At 38.2% G+C, this 23079-nt stretch overlaps 1 protein-coding gene across 2 annotated transcripts in view; it reads left to right on the top strand.

Annotated features, from left to right (window-relative positions):
• Positions 1-914: 914 nt before the first annotated feature.
• The window catches only part of LOC105688015 (zwei Ig domain protein zig-8), a 44928-nt gene continuing 22763 nt past the window's right edge, over positions 915-23079 (top strand). Inside the window, exons 1-2 of one of the 2 annotated variants that reach the window (XM_048658427.1) lie at positions 915-1192; positions 22082-22464. In XM_048658427.1, the coding sequence (XP_048514384.1) occupies positions 22284-22464 (181 nt within the window). In that variant the 5' untranslated portion in view covers positions 915-1192; positions 22082-22283. Of the gene's footprint in view, positions 1193-19370; positions 19699-22081; positions 22465-23079 lie in introns of those variants that run through there. The other variant, XM_048658428.1, reaches the window with a different exon arrangement.

The following is a 23079-nucleotide window of genomic DNA, read 5'->3' as shown; positions in this document are numbered from 1 at the left end:
ACGAAAATTTCTATAGATCTATACTTATATATATGTGTTCAAAGTCTGTGCCTGGTACATCACAATAATAAATAAGAGGGAATTTTCTAATATGAAATTGACATTTCGTCGAAATATATTTTTTCAGGAAAAAGGAAGAAGTTCGATCCATCGCATCGGTACCATCAAATAAATTACATAGTCGCGTTGCGTTCGCGTGAGAAAGAAGGAAGAAAAAATCTGTACATAGTTATATAGGTACATAGGTACAGCTACTATACATAGGTCGTAAATATGTGCTTATTATTTATGGCTACTTGACCACAAACGCTATTGATCTTTAACTCTCATATTGGCGGTAGAGAAATTCCTGCTACAAATGTGATGAAAGCTACGTTAGAGAAAAAAAGATGTCTTCTTCTTTTACTCACAGACCAATAAATTCCTGTAAAGCTTTCAAACATGTCGCGTTTATTTTCACAGATTTTGTAAAAGATTTTCTATCAATCGGCATTTTTCGCATCCCGAACTTGCATGGGAAAGTTGATAGCTGCAATTCTACAGAATTCGTTGCCACGTGGGTAGGTGTAAAATTTCTGCAATTTTTTTTCTACTAAGAATTCTAACTTTTGAAAACAGATCAAGATTGCCGGCGCGATTCATACGCGATATCGTCGCGTACGTTGCGATACCGGACAACTTGTGAAATTTATTTACGATATATTTATTTCTTTCTTCAATTTTCGTTCGATTCCTAAACCCGAGGGTGAAGGGGTAGGGGGGTGGGGGAGTCGGCAGGGGTTGTAAACTAATTTTTCCATCAATTTTCAGGTCGTTCGAAGTACGAAAAGCTTCCGAAGGAAGCGCTGGTGCAGGGGATCCGTCCGCCAAGAGCGAAGCCACGTGGGGTGGAGGGAGCTTGCAAGCTTTTAAGTAGACAGTCGTCAACCGACCCTTACACGAGTAGCAAGTTCAACGATAAGCGAGAAAGAAAGAAAGATAACAAACAAACGAGAGACGTAACTAAAAAAATTTTCAACATTACAGCCAAAACTGTCAGTGATTTTTTTTTTCTTTTTTGATTCGAAAAAGCTCGTACAGAAAACTTTTTCGAGCTTCTGAAGGGGAGAGAAAAAACTTTGAAATAAAAATTCTTCGTAGAAGTGAAACAAGAAAAAATTCATCAACGAGGGATGAACGGAAGATCGGACCGGTAAGTCTCGAAAACGAAAGCACGGATCATTTAGTGAAAAAAATTGAATGTATCAATGAAGAAAGTTTTTTTCTCAATCGATCAATTCATGATATCAACGGCGGGCTAATTTAATTGAACGTGCGCTTGGATTTGAACGCACTGCTTTTTTCTCTCACATATTGTATCTAACGATAAGTTGAGCTGATGAATGCTCGAGAGAAGAGATTGATGAAGACCAATTTGATATGAAAAAATATTACGTTGCTAAGGGTGCTCGTAAGGGATGCAACCGTCGTTATGAAATAAAAAAAAAAAAAATTCATTGTTCTTCCAATTAACTTTGCAAAAAGTGATCGAGAAAACGAATGTTAATTTTTGAAATTAAAAGAATTCAGACCACCTGGTATATGAAATATAAGATCGAAAAACTTTCGAAAAGCTCCATCGATGATGACGGATTATTTGATTTCTTTTTTGTTTTCCGTCTTACCAAAATTCGCAATTTTTCAAACGCTCTCTCGCCCGTTCTCTACAACTGCATAACGCGATGAAAATAAATGAAAGAATTCTCTATACGCCTACCACACACATTTCCGCAAAGTCGTTTGTGCTTAAATTGTGGCACACATACATACCATACGGGTAGAGGTATAATAATGTATTTATAATTTAAATAAATAAAAAATTTAAATTACCGTGCGTAAAAGCTGCGCCGCGCTGCGCCGCGCTGCGCTGCACAGAAGTGGTAGGAATGCGGCATATAATTAATGCAGGGGTGGTAGGGTACACACAGTTCGCTGCCTGCTCAAAAAGGTTTTGAAAGTATGTTTTTAAATTTTTTTCTACATGTTCCTTTTTTTCATCTTTCCTTTTCTGTTTTCATCTAGTTAATATATATGTATGCATATATGCATGTAAATAACGTATAAAGACCGGTTAAACCTAGGGCTTGTCGGTAGAAAATTCCGGGGTTCGCGTTAAAACGAATATTATAAAAATGTCACACAAGTTTTGATACCCTTAATCTTATTTGCACGGGTATATCTGCGTGGTATATAACCGCGAAAGTGTTGACTGTACGTGGAAAAAAAAAATAGATGTACAAAATGTCAATTGATGCACTGAGATTCGTAAGCGCCAACGATTTATCAATACTTGTGATAAACTTTTGACAAAAAACAGAGCGAAAAAATACGTACATATTTTTCGTGAAAATTTATAATTAGAAAAAATACGGATATAGGTAATGTAACATCAGATAGCGCATATAACGGTACAATTATAAGACGAGGACGAGATAGAGATCGTTAGTAAGGTTTTTAATAATCACTTTCATCTAAAAATAAACTGACTCAATTTCAGAGTTTTATTTATTCATAATTCTTTTTTTCTTTTCCTCCGTTTTTTCTCAACTCACTCTTTACCCTTTGTTATTAAGTGTGAAATTATAAATGTACAAGTACGTAGCGGAAAAAAATTTTTTGTTTTTTTTTCTCTTTTTTTAAACCTGGAGTAATCGTACATAATCGTTCTATAGCGACGCTCGATGAGACCACCGCGGGTAGATATTCCTACAATTTTTTTCTTGTTTTTTTTTTTTTGGAAAACGGACTCGTTCGGGGTTTAAAAAAATTTATATCTGTAATCAGGTGCACGGACCGACTAATTAAAGCCACAGGCTATAGCGGGCGAAAAGAGAGAAGGGAGAAGAAAAAAAAAAAAAACCACGAAGAAGAAGGAGCAGGATGAAATAAAAATCCGAAGACAGTCGTCGGACGGTCGAACGAAAAAAATGATATCTATAGCGGGTCGATGCAGCAGCCGCGACTTTCTTCGCATCATTTTTTATTCAAAAGGTCCGGAATCGGGGAGTGCGATATCGGCGAAACAAGAGCCATCGGATTACGTAGTATTAAATTCACGTAATTCAGTTATCCTCCGGGGTGTATAACCGTATACATATTTATCATCCCTCTAAGCAAAACGGCAGCATTCGATCAGCATTTATTTATTTTTATTTTTTTTTGTTCGATTCTTCAACCCAACGATTCACCCTTGAATCGTATAACATGCACGCGGCATATTTCGTCAGCGTTTTCCTTGCCTTGCGAATTTTTTCTTTTTCGTTCCTTTCATTTTTCTCACCTTTCGCAACTAGTTCTTTGAAACGAGAACGAGTAGCACTTTTTTTCTTGCGCTAAATTCGTCACGTTTCTCGGGATAAAAAAATGGACGGAAATACTCATTACCTACGTACGTGCCACGCATCAATTGTAATTCGATCGCGAAACCGTCAAAGAATTTATGATAGAATTTTTCGGATCGAAGAGAAAAAACGAACGAGTGATTTTTGGTTTCTCTCTCTATTCTTTTCTCATATTCGTAAAACTTGTTACCTCGAGGTACGTGTTTATATTATACGTATATATATACGGTTGATGCAATCTCGCAAAATTATGAGGGGCGGAAACGGAGCGTTTGAGAAAACACAATACGGGTGGAATTGCACCCTGGTGTTTGTACAGGGAGAACTTAACTTGCGAACGTATTACGGTTTGACGTTGCAAATGAAACGAGGGAACGTTCGTCAAATATAATCGGCTATTTCGCTTGTCAGAACGAGAAAGTCATATCTCTGCATACCTAACCCATGTATGGTGGGAAACGCGACTCGCGCATAGAACACATCGGTACATATACATATGTACACAAATGTATAATACATATCTACGGAGACGCGGTATCCAATGTATACGCATGTTCGAGAGTAGGAGGCAATTAGATTAATTCCGTTTATTAACTTAACAGTTGGAAATTCAACAGACTGGGCGAATTGACGCGGTTATAACGTAAGACCGAAGACTCCTGCACCTGAATGCGACGCTAAACAATTCAAAGAATTTTTTACATAATCTAACTACTTATATCGCAATCATTATCACCCGATTCAACGATGGCCACGAAAACAAGAATTAAGCTTATCCGTCTAGGTGAAAAAAAAAAAAAATAAAAATAAAAATGACGAACCATATCGCGCACAGATCGATAACATGCAGCTTTCAGATTTTAAAGCTCTGCGAGAAGTGAGGGGTTTCTTTTGATGTTATTTTCATTTCTTTTTTCATCTAATTTTTTTCTTTTACCTTTTTCTCCAATTGTGCTGCAGAAATGCCCGACAGTTTTATATACCAAGGTTTACGGGTATGGGTTTGGTTGGATCGAAAAATCGTTGAAACTTGATCGTTTATCTTGATTGATGAGGAGAGATCGAGTGAAGCTTCACAGTACTGAAAACCAATTGTACTAAATTAGCAGCTGTGTACCTCCCAGACCGAATCAATCGGATCCTTTCAAAGTAAATCGATTAATTCTCGAACCAGCTATTTCCCTTACGCTAATAAAACGCAAAAAAATCACATCGCTTTCATCGAATGTTGAGAAATTTTTTTCACTAATTACCCCGAAGAAAAATATGGAATTACTTCCTCCAAGTGATACCAGTGGTACCTTTTCAAAGACCAAAAAAAAAAAAAAAACAGTGGAAGAAAAAAAATAACGATTTTTTTCACCATAGTTGCAATGAGCTTTGAAGTCTGTTTTCCAGGAGATTCGTTTCCCGTTGCAGGTCAGATATATATATGGATAGGTTTGTTCTAAATCGGAGATTAGATTAGGTTGGCTGCTGGGTGGGTTGGGCCGGAGGGCTGGTCTGGATGGGCGATAGATTCCGAAGGCACCTTCTGAAAGGAGCTAGAATTCCGCTCCTTCATGCCTCGGCGTATAAGGTCCTTAACAAGCTCCAGGTTTCTAACGTTAAGAGGATGAGAATGGGAGCGTACATATATATATATATACCTATACCGTATATACTTACAAGTATATATACATAACACAGCGAAGCATCTGGGAAATCATCAGAGTCACAAACGTTGGGAGATCGCTCGTCCGAGTAACCGAACCTGCAGTAGAAACGATCCTTATATTAAATGCATACAAGAACGGCGGCACCCACATAGTACATGTATATAATAGACACAATGTTATACGTTACACACCGTGCAGCGCAGCTTCACCAACTCGATGACCGCATTGTCATCGATGTATTTCCAACCGCATCTCTGTATTACACTATTACCGCGAAACAACGCGTCACCCGCAGCGATTACGAGAGCTCCGAACTTTAAGTTATTCAAGTTTATACAGTATCTAGTTTAATATTCACAGACGCTGCTGTTGAACTTCGCCTACTGGATCTGTTCTACGAGTTTGTACAAAGAATGCTAAATTTCTTCTCTAATTGTGAAACAAATATTATTAGAATCTAGAATTCTAGAATACATATTTAATCGCAGACGTACAAAAGCTTTCAAAAATACCAAACTCACTTGCGCTTTTCTTTCTTCCACTCTTACTTTCTCCTCATCTTTTTCTCATCCGACTTTTTCGTTTCAACATCGGAATTCGTTTCGACAACCGTCGACTGCAGGTATCACACGTTTTTTCTTACCTGTCAAAAAAGTTCACCTGCATCGTTGTTCGAAACCAGTAAAAAAAAAAAAAAAAAAGATAGAGCTAATATCCCACGATTGCGTGTAATACCGGTGTCTCATTTGCCCCACTAAAACCCTGCGTACAAAATTAACCACACGTCGCAAGCTAAACGATGTTAAAACGAGTAAGCAAAGGGTGAGAATCTGCGGAGATGGAGCTTTTTTTTTTTTTTTGTTTTTTTCATTTTCTATTTTACGCTGTACGACGCGGTATCGTGTCGCTCAAATTTCGAGGCTTGTTGTACCAAGTGTGTAATTTATTTGAAAAAAAAAAATTACGAACCATATACAGACATATATGTCCGTATTATGTGTGCATGCATCATGTATTACGTGGTGTATGTACATACAGCTACCCTCGGTAGTCCTTCATCCAAACCATGCGAAAGCATCAGCACCTGTGACGCTGTTTAAACTTGACGAGGGACATTACAAATTTATGTAAAGGATACACATGTATGTACACGTGATACGTACACATGTACATGTACGTATATATTCTACGAATTTTTTTCTCTCTCCAGAATTTCGCGGGTATTTCGACAACTCGAGCTGTCTCTTTCTCCGTCCTGTTGACGGGAGACAGAAAAAAAAAAAAGGGAAAAATTTTCAAAAGATGATTAAACGCACAAAACATCCCTAGTCCGATTCAACCCCTTCGTCGTGTCGTACGAGAATAAAATTACGAAAAAGAGAGAGGGAGAGAGAGAGAGAGAAAAAAAAAAAGCAAAAATGTTTGAATCGAAAATCGTAAAACCTGAGGTTAATTTTTACCTCGCGTAATTCAACTTTATAAGATACTAATCCGGATAAAAATTAGGTTACAAGAGAAAAGAAAAGCAAAGGTAGAATTAGCGTCACTTTTTTTTATTCTCTCTGTTGAACGACGTGTAAATTCTTTGTCGCCTTTTTAATTAGTTGCGCGCGCGAGAAAAATGGGTGTTACATCGTTTTTTGTACGTTCGTTAATTTTTTTATTATTATTTCGTTCCCTTGATTTTATTTATCATTATTTCTATTTCTTTTTCTCTCAATCGTTCATCTCTCTTTATAACCCGCTCTTGTTTGTTACAGCACATAATCCGTACGAGGGGAAATAAATTCGTCTCTTTCTTTTTCAAAGTTTGGAGATTTTTTTTTTTTTAATGCGGGCACCGATAGCGCCCGGTGTGTATAGTATAATAAATTCAACGATACGTTTGTGCGGGTCGTGTAAAATTCGTTTGCTTTTTCATTATTTTAGTTTTTTTGCTTTTTGTTTACGAACATACAAAATTTTTATTCGTTCATTTATCTCTCGAACACGATGGCGAATGTGCGAATTTATAGAATTTTTTGAAATCCACACGGCCGTAATTTTTCCCACGTCGTTATTAATTCGTATACTGCTGCACCTATTCGCTTAACTCGCTCTCCCATATTTGCGAGGAAGATTATTTTAGTTACATATATATATGTACGTGAGTATGTATATGCACATAAATATAGGCGCACAAGTATATACTAGGATATAGGTATATTTTAACTCGATCAGTTTCTCACCTCCGTACGGAATACGGCTGGTTATCTCGGCGCATCTCAATATCTGGGGAAGCTGCACTGCAGTTGACCTTAATTTGTAATATTTCATCCATTGTTTCCAGGGAATCAACGCGAGCGTAGTCCGCTTGATCGATTCTATTGAAATGAATAATTTCAAAACTGCAGGTAGGGTATTATACCTATCCTATCCGCCAAGTGTGACGTTCGCTCCGCTTTACTGGCTCCTGTACACCTACACCTGTGCTTGGCAGCAGCTGACGACGTTCCCCATTTACACCTGAAAACTTCATCCAAAAACAATAATCTCAACGTGTCACCGGTGTACTTTTGGCAACGCTCGTCAATCTTTTATCTATTTCTTCTCTCTTTTTTTCTCCTCCCTCGTTCGCCGATGCAGGCGCTCAGGTTCGGCGCCGTTTTGAGCAAAAATTCGATCAGACAAAAACCCCTTTCCATCGAATTGACAAACGTGAAAATTATTTCGTCATTGTGCGATAATTTCCATCGCGCGAGTAGACAAAATGTATACGTACACAGCTGACTGCTACTATGAAATCGTTATCCTTCCATCGCGAATATATTCCTGCGGGGTGTACAAGGGTTAGGTTATTTGGAAGTCCCAACGCTCGTCGTAAAACGGACTTTATTTCATCCAGGTTAACCCAAGCCGACCTGAACTTGACCTTCCCCAATAATCCAGTCGGGTCCCTCCCTCAACTCCTCGCATTTAATCGGGGGACTCGACCCCAATTCCCGACGGAGACACGCCTGTGTGAATGTACGTAAAAAAAAAAAAACCTCTTTCAAAAAAAGTATTAAAAATTCAGCAACGCAAAAAGTACCCAACGAAGGAAGTATATCCTTGAATTTTTATTTTCAACGCCACCGATTTTCCGTTCATAGAGTTGCGGTTCTTTTTTCAAAATTTCTACCTCTTTTTACATAATTATTGATTATTTTGGAAAGATCAAAGAGAATCTGAATGATTTGTTGGATGTAAAATTTTCTCTTCAAACATTCACCATTTTTCATGTCACTTATTTCTTTGAATTTTTTCTTTTTTTTCCGCTTCCTCCGTACTCTCTCTTTGTTCAATCACTTTTTGGAGGGCGTGCGTGATGTCAAGTTTGTGTAAACTGAACAGAGCGAAAAGGAAAAAAAGACAAAAATAGTTACAACTCCAACCCCTGCATAGAGATACTCGAACGGAACCCGATCCGTTTGAAAAGAGAAAAGGAAAAAAATGTTTTTAAAAAAATGAAAAAAAAACTCACGTGGAAAAAGAACTGGGGTATACGGGGGGATGAAGCGAAACGGTACTCACACGTAGGACTAAGTAAAGAAGACCCTGAAATAATAGGTGTGCCACGTATAGCACGTATCTTTGATTTGGTAATCGAATAAAATGAAATTAGGTTTTCCCTTCATTTCACGATTTATTTTTTGTCTCTTTATTCTCTCATTCTTTTTGACCGTTGCGCGATGATGTAAATAATAATCGGATGAATACCTATATTATCGTCCATTACACGGGGATATCTGCGGGAGCGTGTAGAGACGGCGAGAAAACAAACGCATTATTTCAGTTATTTAACGATTTCTTTTTTTCGCTCGAAGTAAAAACGAAGGTAAAAAAATGTACTTAATCGCATCGACGTTGGGTTTCGTATCGAATCTATTTATCATACGCATTTCTGTACCACGTGGGGGAGGGATGATTTTTTAGGCGTTAGATTCTATGGCGGGGTTTTATTTCATCAATTTTTCACACATAAATACTTAAACCCCGACGAATTGCGACATTATTTTGATTCTATCGATGTTAATTATCGTCGGATTATTTTCTCAAGGAAATCGGAATAGTCAATGGAATAGATTCGTGAATCACGTGACTTTCTCAGATCAATACCATTCGAATTTTGGTTTCGGAGACGGCGAAAATAAAGAAATGTAAAGTGATGTCAAGCAAACGAACGAATTCCGTGATCTTGGCTTATGACGATTTGAGGTATTATGCGAAGGAGGTTAGCCTTTTGATTAATATCCCTGGGTTGAACAGACCTTCGATCTGCGAAGGGGTTGGATAACGCTTTGAAAACAAACGCGAGCGACGCCAGTCAAAATACCTGTTAAACTTGTATGCAACTCGGGGCTGGTGGCAATAAGTGAAATGGAAGTAGGTATACCTATATCGGTAATAGATAAAGGGAGGAGGGCTTCTCTACCCTGCAGGAATTCCATTTATTCGAAATTCGAGAAATTCTCAACTATTCAACACATTATTGCTCCGGTAACTCAGAAACAAATTACCTATATGTAGGTATAGGTATATGTATCACACAGTTTGCAATAATTTCCAACAAAACGAATATCTATCTAATAAATGAGAGAAGAATTATTTTTTGTTTTTTCATTTTTACTCAAATGAACGACCATTGCCAACGTAATTAATCTTCGTCCCTCATCTACCTTTCTCATTTTTATTCTTCGTTTTCTATTCTCTGGCTCCGTCTCTTTTTTTTCCCTCTCCCAACCGAATCGGATCCGATTATTAATGCATTAATCGACTCGCGTTACAATCGTTATTATAAAGTAAAAAAAAAATCCGAATGACTTTTAATAAACGAAAGAAAAAATTGGAGCTATTCTTTTCTGGATAAATTATCGATCGATGATAGAATTTGTGATTTTTTCTTTTTTTTCTTTCATCGGTTCTTCAAAAGGTCGAATGGGTCGAATGGTAAAAAAAAGACGAAAAATATTTTCAAAATTTTAGCGGTGTAAAAAATAAAATAAGAAATGTATATTATGTATGCGTTTGTGAAAATAGGATGAGGAGAGGTATACGATAATTATTCCTGCAGTTGATATCGCTGCAGAAGTAATTGCAACAGGAACAAAAGCAGAAAATATGAGTGTAGGTCGGTGCAGATACTCTTATATAAGAACTTATATAGCCGGCTACACATATATCTATATCTATATATATATATATTTATTCGAGTTGCGAAGTAGGTAAATAGGATGATAAATTATATCAAGGAATAATACAATAATATTATTATGCGAAAGGAGCACTCAAAACCAGCTGCTCGTATACAGAAGCTTTATCATTATACACGAGAAAAGCTCATAATTATTATCTTTCATGAGCTATGATAATCTGAATTTACGGCGTACATATCAGATCGCCGGTAATAATTTCCGTTCCGAACAAGTGTCGAGTAAACGTAATCGGTCCATCGATTGAAAAAAATTATTCAATTCAATTTCTTTAGTGCGATCGAAGAAAATTGACGCGCCAAAACTACACCGACGATATCGCCAAAATCAGACTCGCGCTGCGGCAGGTGTTCTAAAAAAAAAATGGAGTCACGCAAAATCGATGAAATAAAATAATTCGAAATTCGAGATAAACGCGTATCGTGTCAGATACGTACAGTACGTACGAGTACAGGCGAAAAATAGCGTTAAAATGTTGCGATTAATTTCGCTGATTTATTGACCGAAACCATCCCCTTTTTCCCCATAAATTTATCGTTATAATACATTTGGGGGGTGAAATTTTAGTACGTTATACGCTCATACTCATCGTTGGTTGTTATCGTTCGCAGTGATAAGTAATATTATTCGTGTACACACTCGCGAACGTAGGTGAGTATGCGTGCGGTAGAAACGCGTTCATGTACGAGTGCCGGACACCGACTGTGTGTCATTTATTATGACGTGCCGCGGTTTCAGAAACGATTTGATAACGACAAACCTCGAGGATATTACGCAAAACGTAACAGAGGATGAAAAATAAATAAATAAACAAAAATAAAAACCTGCACACGCAATCATATTATCGCTCACCCTCCCATATATATAGGTGGAGAGGAATTGCGATCTGGACCAGAGAAATTTGAGCGTTCAATTTGCCTTGGATTTTTGGGATTTCACAATACGATTATTTCGTCATTTTCGGTGTTATGGATTTTCTTCTTTATGACTTCGGTTATACCGACTCTTTATTTTCCGTAGAATATGTGATGTGATACGTTATCTATGGGGTAGGTGAGCACCCACCCCTATACGTGTGTGCAATCGTTCGAGAAGCGATCAGATCTCCTCCTATTTCAGGGTTAAATTACCCCCTATCGTCTTTCATCTATTTTCAGTACCGTGGGTGGGATTCGGTAGAAATTAATTTCGGTTGCCATCGAGTCACGTGGATTTGTCAGCGTCACGTGGAACATTTTACGCCGAGTCGGCGAACGATTTCGCAATAGTTATATGTATATTTTTTTTTTTTTTCATTTTCTTCTTTTAATACTCGGAACCACTCTTGAGGATCTGAAAACGTGATTTCGGGAATCGCGAGGTGTACGATCGCGGGGATAAACGATGATTAATATTATCATTATCGTAATTATGAGTAGGGAAAGGGTGAGGGTGTGTACGTAAGAGAGATTGAGTCGCGTTAATTGGAGAAAAAATCTAACCGATAACTCGCGATAATCGACATCGTCGTCGCAGTCGACAAATTATTCGCAAAGTCGCGATATTACAGGGGATGAATTACGTATATATATGTATATATGTATATACACATATATACTCGTTATTATATGGTTCGTTTAACATCGGCAAACGAACGACGAAATTCACCCCTAAAACTTACTTTCCTGTCGTCACAAACGGCCGAAAGTAGATTGACGTTCTCAAATAATGTCATTCAAACGGCCTTCCTTCGCTTCGCGTCAATATAAACAGAATAAACAAGAGGACACCCCACCATAGAATTACGTGCATAAGTAAGCATAACAAGAGGAATATAAAATAAGTAATACGAAATAAATACGAAGATTAGATAAAAGAGATAAATTATAGAAATGGGCAAAAACGATTCGCGAAGACAAAATGGCGACGACCACATGTGGATAAAATTGTACAGAAGAAAAGGTGTGGATATAAAATAATAGGTCGACAAATTAGGCAGAAATAATTGCAGATATAACGCATTATAGTGAAATGGCTCACTCCCCCAGGAGCGATACAATTGACAACTGATCAGTTTGATATGTATAATTGATGATAACTTTACCCTTTGTACTCAGCACGTGTAATCAGCACGACGGCCCAGGGAGAAGAGAACGACCGGATGATCCGGCTTCTTCGATTAGGCTAATTTCTCGCTCGTTATCGTTCGGCCTAGTTCGACAATTGGCGATCATAGCCCCCTCCATTGTCCTTATGTGACGCAAATAAATACATAACACCTGTGGGTGACCACCACGTCGGACAAAGATAGATGTTGAAAATTTCTGATTTTATCGATAGACCGGAAACAAAGTCGAGAAGGAGATTCTAAGAAATTTATCGAGAAGGTGCTGAAGTTAGCAAAGATTTCAGCTAAAAGGATTGTTTTTTATCCTCGCAAACCAAATTGTATCATTGACGATCAAGCCGAATCTAACAAACACCGAATCAACGGGATAAATATGTAGACTCGTGAAATCTGATTTTGTGATAATAATGCTATTGAAATAATCGGGTAATTCTATTGTTATTATTGTCTCCTCTCTTTACTTTGATTTCAGTTAATTAGCTGGCGTTCTAGATGACGGGATCAAAAATTCTGATGACCTTTATCTAAGAGATTACAAATTTTACCGTACACAAGTTGAATTCAAACCCTAGAATTTGCGAATCCGTATTTCGTTGAAATTCTCTAAATACATAACGACTATAATTGCCGCTCACAATTAGCGTGTCAATTAATTTCTCTCGGCGCAATCGAATTTACTATGGTGCTTCCAAAGTATCGCGTAAGATTATTCGAGTAATTGAGTCAGGCAAACAACAGCAGCGGCAGCATTATCATCTAAATTCGAAGATGAATATATGTGGAAACAAGAAGAGAGAAATTTTTTTTACTCTTCAAATGAATAAATGCAAACAACAATTTTAAATCGCATAATCGAAACAAATATTCCAATGGATTTCGATCCGTTGTAAAAAAATTTGTTCGTTTAATCTCATCGAAAAGTTAACCCGCGATTTTATGATTCTGTAATATCGGGTATATTTTTAGAAGGCTCGAAATAATGATGAAAAGTATGAATACAATAAATAAAGTAATGAAAAAGCAAAAAAAAACAATAATAACAATAATTATAATGATAATCACGAGGTCAATTTTAGCGAACTTCTCGAGCAGAAGACGAGGAAAGAATGAACAAAACTGGCGTTACGTTTACCCGGCGAGAATGTACGCATATTTATATAGATATATATATATATATATATTGTCAATATTTTACGTGTAAACGTATACGTGTACAGAAACAATTTTTTTCGAGCTAATTTGTAGAATTAAAAGTGAAAAATAAAAAACGAAAGAAGAGAAATAAAAATCGTCGGGTTAACACGATTGAAAAAGTTTGTATTTGGGTGATTTTTTAATTTTTTTTCTCTCAATACCGTGCTCCACCCCTCGCGGGGTAAAACGAGATATAAAATGGCCGGCATCTACAAATTCCACGAATATTGGTACTGAAATGCTCGTTAGGATTTTTGAAAGTCAACTTGCCGTACCGAACGCGAAAAAATTTCGAGATTTTTCGGAGAAAACTTCGTCGACGCGAGGCAAATGAATGTGTCGAAATGCGTGAAAATGAATGAAGAGAAACGAATCGTTAACAAGGGAGATTAATTATACGTATCCAGACGTGTAATTTTAACCATGGGAATTTTTATCAGAAAGCCATACAGCGTGTGGATATATACGACCTTTCAATCAGGAATTTCAGCTACCCTTTGAAACGTCGAGCGAAGGCTTCTGTTTCGTCTATTTGTATTCAACGTCTACTCTCCGTCGGTTCCTCGTGGTCGAATATCTCATTTCTCACTATCAGTTTCTCTGCGCGATACCCCTATAGAAATGTGCATAATACATGGCCGTATAAATCTCTCAACACCAAAACTAGCGAATATATTACGTACTGCGTTACCTCCGCGTATCATGCCACGAGAAAGAAACGATCCGTATCGGGCTCTGGAAATTACGTGAAACTGAAAACAAACAAAAAAAAGAAACAAAACTGCAGTAATCGTGTAGCGAATGATCGAAAAATCTTCGACAATCAAATCGATTCGATCGAGTAACATTTTTTGTTACGTACGTAGGTGTGTATACCATATGAGAGGGACGTCGTCGTTGAAATTGGTTGGTTCTTATTTTTCTTTCTTTTTTTTTCTTCGAATCTCCTTTTTTTCCACCATGTACCTAGGAAGAGCGAAAAATTGCTGCACATCAGGGGAACGGATGGGGGTCGCTTTGCGTAGCCCTCCGGCAAAACGAAGTAGTAAATTGGAGATTTCAGATACGTACGTACGTACCATATCGACGTCTGTATACACACATATATATATGTGTACATATATATTCAATATTTATATGTACTTATAAAAAAGACACAAAGTATACCCGGATATTGACGTAGAATGCGATCGTATATGAAAAGGTAAAAATATTGATAATTTATCGATATGTTTATCTAATATTTTCTAATATACTAAAATGTACAGTGTATAGTGAAAGTTGAATAACTCATCCTAGAAAGTATTCAGAAACTCCTTTTCGCTGTAACAGAATTTTCTCTGTTAAAATATTATCAAACCAGTTCGAAAAAATGAAGGCTAACGACGAGTGGGATCGAAAAACGAAAATTTTCACGGTTGAAATTTCTCGAAGAATTTTCGTCGAGTTTTTTCTAATTTATACTTTGAATGTGAAAATTTTTCACGCGTTAGAATTGATTCTGAGGAATCACGTATATCTGTGCGCAACGACTCCGATTCACAAGGTAGCCAGCTAGCCGGGTTTGTTTCTTAGCCAAAATTGAAAGAATGAGAAAAAGAAGGTATAAAGTAAAAAGTAACAAATCAGAAAACCCACTCTCTCGCCTTTTTACTTTCCTCAGTTTCTCTTCTGACAATCAGCAGCGGTAGTGCTACCGTACAGAAGGTACGGAGCGGCGAGTTGGGAAAAAGTCGTAAAAATCCAATACCTTACAAACACACCCGTTCGGGTGTACACCCGTACATGTATAGCCACCGACCAACAGCCATGTCGCTTTGAACTTGTAGCTGAATAATTTGAAATTTAAATCGTGGAGGCCAAAGCGTGTCACGCCCAATTTATCGTGACTCAAAAATTTTATCCGATTTTTCTTCTTTTTATTGATTTACATTTTTCTTGTTTGTTTGTTTTTTTTTTTTTTTTTTCATTATTTCCATTCTCCGGGACTGCGAAACAATTTACGCAGCATCGTTCGAAATCACTCAAACAATACGAGTCCCTATGTACTCCCCCCTTCCATATTCTCATCCACCTCGTCTTACCCCTCGCTTTTGAGCGAGCGGTGGATTGATTTAAACTGACTGACAATGAGTTAAACTCTGACGTATCTACACGTTCAAGTATATTCGGCTAACTCCGTCATTTCATTACCTTCGCAATTTCAAAATAGATTCCGAACACATATGGATAATAGATAAGACGAATAGACGGGTGTGACCCATTAATTGGCGATATTGGGAAACGAATTTTAAAGATAAACGAATGAATAAAATGTGATCGTCGATTATTTTCCGGTATCATGTACGTCGGGGCTAGATTTGAAAAATTCAACTTCGAAGCGCGTCCGCACTGAAATCAACTACGTGTTCCTATTTCCTTGGCAACTCGCGAGGTTGAGCTTTTACAGTAGGTACGTACACGGGTATACCTATACGACGGCGGGTCGAGATTAGCTCAGGATTCTCTTCGATCTGTTTCGAATTATTTTGGCTGAAGGAAAGTTTGACTTTTAAATTTTGTCTCCGATACGAGAAAAAAAGATGTATGTATATATATATATATTCTGGATAAGAGAGAACAAAATCCATTTCAATCAAATACGATGAACTCAAAACGGAACGGAACGGAACGAAACCTCCCGAGAAACTTTACCTTGTCTTTCGAAGACGAAAATTTTAAACTCGCGTATAGGAACTGCTTGTTCGTAGATCGAATTTCGAAAAGCTTTTCGCAATTTTGTCGATCGACTGTACCAAACAATTCTGAGACTCTGGCGCGCGTAACCCAATCGTGAAACTCAATTTAACGAATTTCTTTTACTTTTCTCCTTTTTCTATCCCTCCTTTTCTTGATCGAAAACTTAAACTGGGACGGAAGACCCACTCGACTGCGGAGGGCAAGGAAGGGAAGGAATCAAAAAAATTTACTCGCCAGACAAACGTTCTCACTTTTTTTGACTTCGACATTCCCCCGCGGTTGAAAAAAAAAAAGGCTACGGAAATAAGTCCGCGCGTTTTTCGATATTAGGGATAAAAAAATGAACGAGTTTTACCGCGTCGGAAAATAAAAAGAAGTAGAAATACAGCGGGGGGTCTTCCGTGAAAATTGTCTCGACGATCGCTACGGATTTCGGTTTCAAACTTTCCCGAGTAAAATAAAGAGCGAAAAAAAAGGGGAAGGGTAGGGGAAAAAATGAATATCAAATGGAAAAACCTATACGTACAGATATATGTATATATATATATATATATAAGAAACAATTTCTCTTTTCGCGAAAATATTTCACAGGATTGTTTCGCTATGTGAAAAGTTTTCAAGTCGTTGAGATTTTGTTTTATGTATATGTCGTCGAAGAATAAAAAAAAGAGAAAGACAAAAAATATCCCACGCCTCGAATTACAATCTTCCCCTTCTTGTAAGAATATACGTACGATACATATTATATCTATCAGACCGTAGCACACGGTGAATAGCTATACATTTTCTGCGAGAAGAAAAAAAATAGTAAAAATTTTGTCGCATCTATGGCCGAAAATATTCACATTTCCATGCGTCGGTATCTTTTCGTTTCAAACAACCATTTTTCTTCAGATCCAAGATCCAATAATTTTGAAAATTTCAAATCTCCGAGATAAAGTACATATATGAATGTAAATGTGTGTACATGGAACTTCTGATGATAAAAAGAAAAGATGAAAAAAAAACAACTAATACCTCGTTTTATTTACGTCCCGCATTTTTTTTTTTTTTTTTTTTTTTTTTCAACTTCGCAAACTTCTTTCACATGTGTATAAAAATATTAATGGATCGTAAAATCGTTTCACTATACTTTGGTCACACCCTGTACAGAGTAATCCCGCTTATACCCCTCTTTACTATTCAGGCTTTGAAACCGAAGTACGTTTAACTGGAACAGTTTTCTATTCCGAACGAAATTAGACACGAAAATTGGTACAGGCAACGCACAGGTGTGTATTTGGATATATGTAGTTAATACAAAGCTACTAATCTCTTATATACACCAAAAGTTTCATCTAAAGTTTCAATTATCCCTGAAATCCCTTGAGGACCGAAAATTCGAGGCGGCAAGGTTAAGCTGAAAGGGTTATCCAGGCTACTTGAATTTTCTTCGAACGACACCTCGACTTGACTCTCGTATCTAATCGGCATTTTGCAATTATCGCGCTAGTTATGATTATTTTTCATAATGAGATCTAAATACAGCTGTTAGGGAAAAGGGAATATCAACCCGCGCGGGCGTCGAACGAGCTTGAACTCCATCTAAAAGTGGAAGTCGCGAATTCTTACGTCTGCACTTGTTCCAAATTAGACTTCATCTGATCCAAACCGATCAATCGCAACAGTTTTTATTTTACGTTCGCACCGGTTGTTCAATTGAATAATAAATTATTTCGAAACTTTGGAATTCTCGTAAATTCCGTTCCGATCAAACCCTGCACCGTCGGCGCCTTTGAACGTTCGTTAATCATCGTCTAATATTTAAGTTTGATCGTTGATCAAACAACACTCGACTACGACATTCGAAACGTTACGTCATCCGCTCCGCTGATGTTAAAAGCTTCTTTGATTCGTGCATTACGTAATTTCAACGTGTGTTGATAATTCCGAAACGTCGCCACGTCGCCGATTACAGGAACGATCGATCGGTCGATTGGCAGGGACATACGAACGATACGTGGTAAAAATTATTTTCTTCTCCGAAATTGTTGAATCCGTGCAGATCCGCCCGCTGGTGCATATCGTTATTTGTCGTTATTTTTTATATTTTTTTTTTTCTGCCATCCGAGTGAGAAATTACGCTCGCGCGAATTTTCGCGAGCGTTCGAGCGTTAATCGACATCTGTTACAACAAGTACTCACAAGTTCGGCGAAATCTCCCTTCCACTTTGCGAAGGAGCGAGCGGAACCACCGGCGTTTAAACGAGATCGGTATAAAAGCGTCGGGATTTCGTTTTGCTCCGATCGAGTCAATCGAGATCGAGTTGCGAGTCGACCGCGAAGACGCTTGTACCCCGTCATGTTGAAACTGATCGTTCTATTCTCGCTCGCCGTTATCAGCCACCAGGCTCCGGTGGGATACGAAATCGGCACCGACGACACCGCACCTTCGAATCCGTTCGCACCTCTGGCCGACTTCGTAAAATGGATCATGCCCTCGCCGGAGACCGTCCGAGTTTATACCGGCGATCTCGTGAGTCGGAAGAGGAGTGAATTCGAAAATATCGTGAAGAACGCCCGTGCGCAACTCCGTCAATCGGTGGACGAAGCTATGAACGAAAAGAACCCCGAGGCTTTATACGACGCCCGCTATCAAGCCGCACTTCTCGAAGACACCGTTCAATTGCTGGCGAAAAAACAAGAAAATTTCGCAAACTCGAACGGTCAAACCGACGCGTCGTTCGACGTTCCTGCAGCGTAGGACGTGTGCCCCCGCGGTCGTCCAACGCCGACGTCGAAAACGCGGAGGACGTTCGACGGAGAGCTGAAATCGAGAAGATGTAAAAAGAAAGAAAAAAAAACAACATTTTTTTTTTACAGGCTTATCGTGTGTATCAATGCCAAATTACCCGTTGAATAAATCTTCTGCAATTGCGCAACGAATTAAGCCGACGGTGGTTAGCGTTTTATCTGACACGAATAATTTTCTCACAATTTTATTCCTCATCCATCGAGGGCCGACGAACGCCCTTTTCGTTCGATTATTCCAGAGCTACGGTTCGTTAGAATATATTCTGGGAAAAATTAAAAGATAGCGTACAAACATGGACATCGGCGATGATCAAGTGAGTGAGATGGATACCTCGCGTATAAGTAAAACGTCGAATCGACGCTCCGACTTTGACAAACATCGTTGAGGTATCTGATTGCGCGGGGTTGTCGTCATCTGTTGACAGTATCCGACGCTCGACCGTCTCGAATGCCATGATTAAATCCTCGTCGTCCTCCCCGGTGGTAAGGAAGTGGATATAATTTCGATCGGACCTCGCAACGAGAGAGAGATTCGTATATAAATACGACGCGCTAACGTTCATCGTCGACCGCGATATAATCGACGTTACGGAAATGTGAGTGATCGAAAAATTTTTCAGGCCAAACGCAACACGATTCCTCTACCGAAAATCGAAAACGCCGTGAAATCATCGCGACGTCAATAATTTCGGCATCGCGATCAGAAGCGGAGACTTCGGTCCGCTGGCGGTCTTAGGGACTTTCAAATTGCATCGTGCAACGTCACGGGTCGATGCAATCGAATATTCCAGAGTGCACTTTGCTACGGTAATTTTCACAGACGTGCGATTCCGAGTACGCGTACACACACGGGGTTATGAGCACGAGGTACGGGGACATCTCGGTAGTGAAGCTGTCGAACTTTGAAAAAAAGTCTAATTGCTGTGAATATGTATATATACATATTATAACCCGTGAATACTTAGCGACGGATTTTCGCAAATTAAAAACAGGGCGGACTGCCGTCGTTCCGATCGACACGTCCCCTTACTCACAAATAATGACGGCGGTACGATCCGTTAGACGAAACAAGAAAAAAGTGAAAATCTAATTAGATGTATCAGCGATTAGCGGGGAGACGCTTCGCAAAGATCGCGAGAATCTATCGATTTTGTGACGAGGAATTTTTTTTCCCCCTCAATTTTCGCATCGAGACTCGTATCGTATTTCATCGTGCAAGGACCGAGAGTAAATGAAACTTTCGTTAGCTTTCATCTGGTTATTTCATCTGTCGATTTGTCCGCGCGACCGCAAACACCGATTACCACGTCATTTTTCCTTTATTTCACGAGCGCAAGATGTCATTAAAATATAACGATCGGATAAAATATCCGATAATACGAATCGCGTCATTTTCTCTCAATCTCCGTCAACCTCTCTGCTTCTCTTTGTTTTTTTTGTTCTTTTTTTGTTTTTTTTTGTTTTTTATTCCGTCATCCACACATCCATTTTATTGATCATTTTTCATTTCGCAAGTGGAAAAAAATTCTTCCGCTCGTTACATAGGGTCAATTGCACCGACCACATCGCACGGCGCAGATTGAAAGGTCTAGTGCCCCTATGTAACGTCGCACTTTTCAAAGTTCTTTCATAGATCATCCGCATATGGTATGCAAAGCTTTGGATTCGCAACCAGCCTCGACGCGATGCAATCTACAGTTCGTATCGTACCCTCGTGTTTTGCTCCTTTTTTTTTTTCTCTCGACCTCCTTTCATTTTTCATTTTTTCCCTTGTCGATAGTAGAACCTATAAAACCATTAGAAAAAACTATAGGCTCGCCTCTCCCTGCAGTTCGGATTGAAACTTCCTGCTTTTGCAACTAATAATTCATCGATTTTTTTTTTTTTTGTTTTTTTCGATATACCATAAGAATCCAAATGCGAGATATTTTTTTGCTCGTTAAAATATAACGCACACGTCTCAACGATATGGAAGGAAAAAAAAAATGAGATGAGAAAAGGTTACCGGGAATATTTCAAATCGTTTGGAGGATGCTCGCAGTTCAGGTCTGACGTGAGGTTCTTCAAACCAGGTTATAGGAAACGGACGATTCCGTAGAAATTTTTCCGCCGAGTATATATTCGCGATGGAAATTAAGTCCACATCCTTCATCCGTAAGAAATGAAAAAAGAAGAATCAACGGTAAAATCAACAGTCTCGCGGCGTAAAATTGAATGAAACACAATATCTTGCAGTAGGTATTACGTAGCTAAAATTCGTACATATATATATATACAGTATGTGGATGAAAATTCTTGGTGAAATGAAAAGCTCGATATTTTTTTTTCGTTTTTGCGTTCGAATGGTAACGGTAACTCTGTACGTTTGGGATTGAAGATTTTTACGCTTACGTCTGGTGATCCAATAATTTTGAATTTTACTTTGAGAAAATTACCCGGGGATTTCAGGTATAAGCCTTAAAGTTGAGGACGCGGGTTCGGTCGAGTGGCGTTATACGAACGTGTATTAGAAGGAGGGAGAAAGAGAAAGGGAGATGCGCCAGCGGTCGCTTAATCACTCTTTAAGTCACGCCCGAACTTTTGAAATTTCCGTCGACAAGCTCGGAGTTAATTAAATTTCGAAAACCTCCACATAGCTAGAACCGTATACGTGCACGGTGTACATACCTGATATAAATTATACAACATCTCAGCGGTTACAAATTAATTAGGAATATAAAGAAAACGTTCACCGTTTCTATGTGGATTATCCGCAATATTACGTATACGGCGTATCTTTCCGAAAGCGGAAAGAAAATTCAATTTTCTTAATCACCGTCATTTTCGCTGATAAACCCCCACGGGTGGAAAGGCTCTACGCATGTACGAGAAAAAAAAAAATAAATAAAAAGGATCCAATTGAACGAAACGTTTAATTTTCAAACTCTTAATCCGTTTTTGCGAAACTTGTCAAATTGTTTCTATTCTTCTTTGTTTCAGGTGAAATTTTCGAAGACGACGACGGTGCCGATGTGACGTGACGTCGTATTGAAAAATTTACACGACGATCGAATTTAAAAATTATACTCGTCCGTTGTAGTGTATTTTATTGATTGATTGATTTTTTTTTTTTTTTTTTTTTGTAAAATCAGTTGGAGGAAATACAATAGAAAATATCGGGTAATGCGACATCAAGAAGAAGATGGTAGTTCCCGTTCCGTGGGAATCGTGGTTTTTTTTCACGATATTAACCCTAACGATCGTCATAGCAAATCATCATCATCATCATCATCATCAGCACGATAATTCCGTTTATCTCTACCAACGTCCGATAGAGAAAAACAGCAGGAAACCGAGAAACGAATCATCTTCCTTTTTTCAAGGTGAGTTGTAAAAATATATTATAACAATTTACAACAATGGCTAAAAATAAAACGGACGCAATAAAAACTTATTCGTACATCTCACCGGGGATTCTGTATCGATTTACAGGTAACAAAAAGAGAGAGAGAAAGAGAGAAAAAAAACAAGCTTCGCGATTCAAAGTTTGGTATGGGGTAAAAAAAACGAGTCGAACAAGTATAAAGAAAATGGAAGAAGAGAAGACCGTCTTTCAAAGCATCGACAAAATTCACAGACCCATAAAATTTATTTTATTGCCCCGGCTAATTTGTCGAACAATGAAATTCATCGCGGAGTTGTAAATAATTCGATCGTTTCGCGTTTTAGTCGATTTATTTCTCTTCAACGCAATCCCATAAATTGATTTTTGTCGAATGCCACTACGTGTTCGACGATCGATGTAATAGAAAGAAAAAAAAAAAAAAAATGGAGAAAAAACTTACACACAACCGAAAACGAGTGGAACTAAAAAAAAAAAAAAAACAATCAATAAGAGAAAATAATAAGACCCTCTGTCAATCGCAGGCGACTGCACCCCCCAATCAACCGATGAAAATATAGTATAGGTTGCTGACGCGGAAAGAAATCGTCCGCCA

The sequence above is a fragment of the Athalia rosae genome, chromosome 7 (assembly GCF_917208135.1).
Source record: "Athalia rosae chromosome 7, iyAthRosa1.1, whole genome shotgun sequence".
NCBI classification, from domain to species: Eukaryota; Metazoa; Arthropoda; class Insecta; order Hymenoptera; family Athaliidae; genus Athalia; species Athalia rosae.
This window is presented reverse-complemented; position numbering and strand designations above follow the sequence as displayed.